At 39.7% G+C, this 7178-nt stretch overlaps 1 protein-coding gene across 7 annotated transcripts in view; it reads right to left on the minus strand.

Annotated features, from left to right (window-relative positions):
- LOC133650405 (myocyte-specific enhancer factor 2D homolog) overlaps nt 1-7178 on the minus strand; it is a 28251-nt gene extending 21073 nt beyond the window's left edge. For 2 of the 7 annotated variants that reach the window (XM_062047614.1, XM_062047607.1), the window contains exons 1-2: nt 6949-7176; nt 533-757 (exon numbers count right to left, since the gene is read on the minus strand). In XM_062047614.1, the coding sequence (XP_061903598.1) occupies nt 533-586 (54 nt within the window). In that variant the 5' untranslated portion in view covers nt 587-757; nt 6949-7176. Of the gene's footprint in view, nt 1-532; nt 758-6948 lie in introns of all 7 variants that reach the window. The other 5 variants (XM_062047612.1, XM_062047610.1, XM_062047608.1 and 2 more) reach the window with 4 other exon arrangements.

Below are 7178 nucleotides of genomic sequence, written 5' to 3' on the forward strand. Positions count from 1 at the left end.
TCCAGCATGATCTGGGCCCTGCCCACAGTGCCAAAACCACCAGTAACTGGTGTACTGACCATGGCATTACTGTCCTTGATTGGCTGGCCAACTCCCCTGACCTGAACCCCATAGAGAATTTGTGGGGTATTGTGAAGAAGAAGCTGAAAGACACCAGACCCAATAATGCAAATGAGCTAAAGGCCGCTATTGAAGCATCCTGGGCATCCATAACACCTCAGCAATGCCACAGGCTGATTGCCTTCATGCCACGCCGCATTGATGCAGTAGTCCGTGCAAAATGATTCACAACCAAGTACTGAGTGCATTAATTGACATTTTCAAATGTTCGATTTTGTTTTGCTGTTATAAATCTTTTTTTTTTACTGGTCTGAGGAAATATTCTAATTTTTTGAGATAGGATTTCTGAGACAGTCCTGTACATACATACATACATATATACAGTACATACATACATGTGTGCGTCAAGCATGCGAAATAGTGTAACACTAAACAAGGTTTCACATTTTGGCGATAATGAGCTGGCACTCACCTGTTTGTTTCTTTCATCTGTGATCCGTTGGATCTGTATCTTTTTCCTACCCATGATGCTTTGCTGCAGTCAAGTTGTCAAGTTAAAAAAAAAAAGAAGTGAGCCCAAAAAGCTTTCTTTTCCTCGTAGCCTGGATAAACACTCAGAAAGAAGAAGGCAGTGGAGGACAATGGCACACACTCATTTCTCTGGCAGGTTGTTTGTGGATGGAGCTGAAGAGAAGAGCTGCAGGAGACAAAGTGTTCTTGGTAAACATTCAGGCCAAAGACTATTACCATCCAGTGTTTCCCATAAACTGCCAAGATACCTGTGGCGGTGGGGGCGTGGCTATGGGCGTGGTCACCATGACATCATCGAATAATTTGCATAATTTACTACAATAATATGATTTTCTCTAAAAAGGCTAAAAAAATGTATACTCACTAATTAATAATAACAGTTTTGTTTTAAACGTGCATCCATCCATCCATTTTACAATATAATTACAACACTTTATGTACATATTTATATACAGATTTGAACAATAAGTTATTCACTGAAATATATTTATTAATTGTGGTTCTTACAAAAAATATATCCTATAAAAATATAAAAGCTAAAATGTCTCTTAAAGCTCTGCCCCTTTAATTAGTGCATACTAAATAATTTAACTTTAGCCTACTAATACAACCATATTATTTACCAGCAACATAAAGTGAAACAGAGGCAGAGGTGTCCTGCCACAGTCAGTAACAAATAAACAGAGAACAGTAGTGGTGGTAGATAGACACAGAGCTTCATCAAACATCTGATCCACTGAACAAAGAGCTCCAAAAATCTTGATCCTACACTTCTCTTTTGTAAAGTAAATCTGAACAGCCGATATGGGCATCTACATCAACTATATGATTTGCCTGAGAAGCTGGACAGGACCAAAAAAAAAAAAAAGCCGAAAAATCTATTTGGGGCGGCCTTAATTCTTTCGTGGCGGGCCGCCACAAATAAATGAATGTGTGGGAAACACTGCCATCATTATTAAAACTAGCCATTCAACACAATACCAAGGTGAGTAAGATCAACTTCCTGGTGACTACACATGGTTGCCTGGCAACTGTTCTCTCTTCTTGTAAAATGTAGAAACCTGTGTTAAACCGGGGCACCGAGTAAAAAATAATTCCACCATATTATCTCAGGCCCTTCAGATTTGACCCTCCACATTCTGGCTTTGCTGTGGGGCCTGTTGCTGGGCCACACGGAAGCCATGAGAGGCGCACGTGTTCCAAATTTAACACTTGCCTGCTTGACAATAATTTATCCAGTATGATACATGTCAGTGTTCCCATCCTGGTTGTGAGCGATAAATTCATTCTTGTATTTTTTTTTTTAATTTAAACATTTGCTTATTGGATTTTTGACATATACAGTCCTGAAATACAATTAAACACATGTCAAATGTTTTTTTTCCTCCCCCATACAAGAAACCAACATAAATTATAAGTAAAATAAATAAAAAAAATAAACCAGAAAAAAAACATTTATCAGTCAGATAAATATAGGCAATATTAACATGAATCCACATACAACTGCACTCCTGAATGTCCCCAACACAGTGCAACAATACACAAAAGCAGACTAATCCAGTGAGTATTGCGCGATGTGATTTAGCACAATGCAGGGTTTCCCCAGCTTGAAATCTACATGTGGCGGTGGGGGCGTGGTCAATATGATGTAATTGTATAATTTGCATAATTGTTCATGATGCATATATACACAGTATATATATATACATATTTTAATGCTAAAAATAACTAACATCAATTTAAAAATAGGCCTGTGTTATTAGTAATTAGTATTAACATTATTGTTATATTGTTTTGCTCTATTTTTATAATTGTTATTATTGTACAATGTAACACGGGCTGTATATACCAGTGGAAGTTGCTGGTTTTTCAAGTAGAGGAAACTAATTTTCAGCTACTTTTTAAACATGAGTACAGTCTCTAATAACAGATAAACGATACAAACATGCTAGATTTTACGAAGAAAATTTCACTTAAAAAATTATAAATATCTCCATATCAACAGGAACAACAGAATTAACGTTGAAAAATGCTTTGGCAGGGTTTTGTATTTCAAGGTTGCTGATTCACTCATTTTGCTGTCAATCAAAAAAGTTCAGCCCAGGCTGGTCATCCAATTATCATGCGGCGACCCCCTTTCCATCCATCCATCCATTTTCTACCGCTTATCTCTTTTGGGGTCGCGGGGGGTGCTGGAGCCTATCTCAGCTACAATCGGGCGGAAGGCGGGGTACACCCTGGACAAGTCGCCACCTCATCACAGGGCCAACACAGATAAACAGACAACATTCACACTCACATTCACACACTAGGGCCATTTTAGTGTTGCCAATCAACCTATCCCCACTTTCGATAACTCAGTGGGCGGGACAAAGTCGAGCATTTATCCAATGATTGTCTAGGTTTGGCTGCAGCACTGTGACGCTCCCACATCGATGAAAAAAAGTGGCGCCAACTGTCGCCAACGAAATAAGATTTGCTATCTCACAATAAATATGTTGCACAAAACAACTTAAAAGGCTAGTTATGTTGCACGATACAACTTTAAAACTTATGTCACAAAAAAAAAACTTAAGATTTGTCACGTCAAACAAAACAACTTAAGACTCATTACACCACAAAATAAATGTAAGACTTGTTACGTCAAACAAAACAAATTAAGACTCGTCATGTCACAAAATAAAACTTAACTTGTTTCGTCACAGAACAACTTTGAAGACTGATTACATTGCACAATACAATTTAAGACTCATTATGTCACAAACATTTTTTTAAAGTTTGTTACGTTGCACAATACAACTTAAAATACTTGATATATCGCAGAACACAACTTAAAAGACTCATTATATCTCAGAAAACAACATAAGACTTATGCCACAAAATACAACATAAGTCTCGGTATGTCACAATACAACTTTTTATATTGCATAATACAACTTAGGACTCAGTTTGTCACTCAATACAACTTAAAATACTTGTTATGGTGTACAATAACACAACAGAAGACATGCAATGCCGCACAAATACAACTTAGATGTTTTTCTGTTTTTCATTTTTGAAACAGTCGGGTCGTTATGCCTCAATAAAACTTAAAATATTTTTAATATTGAAAAAGAGTACTTAAAAGACTCAAAGTCACACAATACAACTAAAAATTGTTAAGTCTCACAACAACTTAAGACTTGTTATGTTGCACAATACACCTTCAAAACTCATAATATCACACAGCACAATCGAAGAGACTTGTTAACGTCGCACAAACTCAAAATACTTTGGTTGTACGATAATATACTGTAACAAGACATTTTATGTCGCACAATACAACTTTGGTGTTTTGCTGTTTTTCATGTTTAGAAACAGCCGCGGTTAGCTTATGCTTACACTTGTAAGATACTCACAGGGTAGTGATGGCCACATTTTGGCCCTGGAACTAATTATATTTCTAGCATTTCATGGGGAGCCAGGTGCTTCAGAGGTCAATAAATTGTATTGGATCTTAAGATGTTTCAGTGTCCTAAATAAAAACAATATGAATAAGCGCCAAATACAACCCACAGACAAAAACCGCCATTGTCCAATGTGTTTATGAAGCTCATTAAATGGACGTTAAACAGCGAGATGGGATTTAAAATGCCACGAGTGATGTCGCCAATTATGAGCGATCACTAAACTCTTCCCTCTGACCGCCCTGAGGAGCGTGATCAAGTATTGCAGTTATTGAAAGGCTACACAACGTCATATAAAAGGAGCATCTTTGATTAGCCACTGGAATAGTTTAGGTGCTGCGAGGCTGGCTGCCCTCCGCATGGCTGCCCCCTTATTAGCAGAACTGACACATTCATGCAATCCTCTCCCCTCAAGGCGCTGATGGCTCAATTAGAACCCGGCTGGCAGACTGATTGGGGCGTGCAAAAATGGGGCTACAGTTTGGCTATCTGAAGGTTGACACCCAGAAGCAGAAAAAAAGACTACAGACAGTAAAAAAAAAAGAAAAGAGCACAATCGTGTCCTTGTTATTTCAAGAGGGTAAACATTGTGGTCCTACATGTAGGTTAAATCAAGCAAGTGAGCTCCTGCAGGCCTGATGAAGGAGGGAGCAATCAAGCTCAGTCTGTTTTGGAGTAGTGTCATTAGTGCAAGTGACCTTTAGTGGATTATGCACTAGCCAATGAAATGTGGTGTCAGATAAATGCTACGAAATTTTCACTACTGCACTCACTAATGTTTTGTTGCAATAGACCTTTACATAACCAAAAAACAAGCAAGTGTGTTGCTTGACAATAAATTATAGCCAGATGATGTCATGGCATTTACTTTTTAAATATTTAGCTCACAATCTCATGCAATGATCTGCTGTGATAGTAATATTAGCCCACAATTCAATAATGTATTTATTTGGTCAGTAGCTACAGTATTTTTAAAGTTAGATGCTCATATCTGAGGTATTCATGGGATTCAATTACAGCAGTCAATTCTGAAATTGTGGTACAGGTGCCACTAGTGGTACGCGGGCTCTATCTAGTGATACACCAAAGAATCAATTATATATTGTAATGTAACCGTTTTATTTCCCAATATTCAAACAGTTTTACTGTTCAAACTGTGTGTAATGTTCCAGTATACTAGCCAAATACCTACTCAGTGACCTAGTGGTTAGAGCGTCCGCCCTGAGATCGGTAGGTTGTGAGTTCAAACCCTGGCCGAGTCATACCAAAGACTATAAAAATGGGACCCATTACCTCCTTGCTTGGCACTCAGCATCAAGGGTTGGAATTGGGGGTTGAATCACCAAAAATGAATGCCGGGCGCGGCCCCCACTGCTGCCCTCACCTCCCAGGGGGTGATCAAGGGTGATGGATCAAATGCAGAGAATAATTTCGCCACACCTAATGTGTGTGACAATCATTGGTACTTTAAATAAAACCTCTGCCTTATTTTTGATGAATGATTTTAATATCGAGAGGAGCCAGATGAGGTGGTTCGGGCATCTGGTCAGGATGCCACCCGAACGCCTCCCTAGGGAGGTGTTTAGGGCACGTCCGACCGGTAGGAGGCCACGGGGAAGACCCAGGACACGTTGGGAAGACTATGTCTCCCGGCTGGCCTGGGAACGCCTCGGGATCCCCCGGGAGGAGCTGGACGAAGTGGCTGGGGAGAGGGAAGTCTGGGCTTCCCTGCTTAAGCTGCTGCCCCCGCGACCCGACCTCGGATAAGCGGAAGAAGATGGATGGATGGATGGATGGATTTTAATATTGGTCATTATGGTGGTACTTGGAGAGCCAAGTGTTTTCTGACGTGGTGCTCAGTGAAAAAAGTTTAAGAAACACTGCATTACAGTATATTATGAAATAAACATATGGTTACCCCACCTTCTGCCCGAATGCAGCTGGGATAGGCTCCAACACCCCCCCCCCCCCGTGACCCCGAGAGGGACAAGCAGTAGTAAATGGATGGATGATTATAATGAGGGTCAACGGGACTAAATAGTTCCCAAGGGGAGAGTGTATGCATGATTACAAACCTCATATATTCTGGATCATGGCATTAAAGCAACAGTATACACAAATTCTCACAACGTTTTATACAATTAGCCTTCAAAATGACCCATGCATTAAGAATCAAAACAAGTCAAATACGCAGAATGTACATGTTTGCTAGCCTAAAGTGCTTCTAGGCTCAAAGCAGAATCCAGATTACAATAACAACTCCAAAAATAGAATATTACTACATATTAAATCAAAGCAACACAGTAAATATTACTAATTTCTACCCCCACAGTGCAGCTTCAAGGACAGCAATGCAGCTGGAAGAGCTTTGAACAAAATGTCTCTTCGTGAGCAAGCTTGATGTTAGATTTGATTTCATGGCAAAAGTCGTGTTTGGACATCAGCTCCAAAACGTTTTTTAATGGGGGACTAAGTGGGACTGTTCGTTGTGTCCTTTGACAGATGTGAGACAAGCAGGCCCGCTGGCGCCAGACAGGTATCACATTTTGGACAGCTTGGTAGCTTGCTAACCGAATAAATTGGTCTAAAACATAACAAAATGATGTTAAAATGAATGTTAGTAAAAATGGCTAGCGTCCACTGGGTTGAGACCATTAGACATTACTCTTGGTAAGGACAGCCATTGCCTTCCTTACAACTCGGCTGGTTGAGCATTAGCACGCACTACTTTAATTCACGTCACAGCCACTTTCCTTCGACATTACAGCCGTTTGTTGGTGTAAATTACATGTTCAGTTGTTAATACTGTTAACCATTTACATTTAGATACATTTAAATCATCACGCAAGCTCCGGTGTGAAGAAGAGGGAGAGGGGGAAGACGCAGGAAGGAAATGTATCACTCTACTTACCCTGAAATATAACCGATAAAAACCCAAAAGACACGTCTGCCGACGCCAGTTCCGTATAGGATACTTCTCAGTGAAGAACCATTGAGTATTTTACGCTAAAATGGCGTCTCGGTCTGAAAGAATCTGCAACATTTTATTCCATTTCATTTTTTTAAGTCACTATACTGTCCACCAAGGCGATACAGTGAAAGCAGCGTATAAGCGACGTCATTGACATCACACTATGAGTG

This window comes from Entelurus aequoreus, linkage group LG05 (genome assembly GCF_033978785.1).
Source record: "Entelurus aequoreus isolate RoL-2023_Sb linkage group LG05, RoL_Eaeq_v1.1, whole genome shotgun sequence".
Lineage (NCBI taxonomy): Eukaryota > Metazoa > Chordata > Actinopteri > Syngnathiformes > Syngnathidae > Entelurus > Entelurus aequoreus.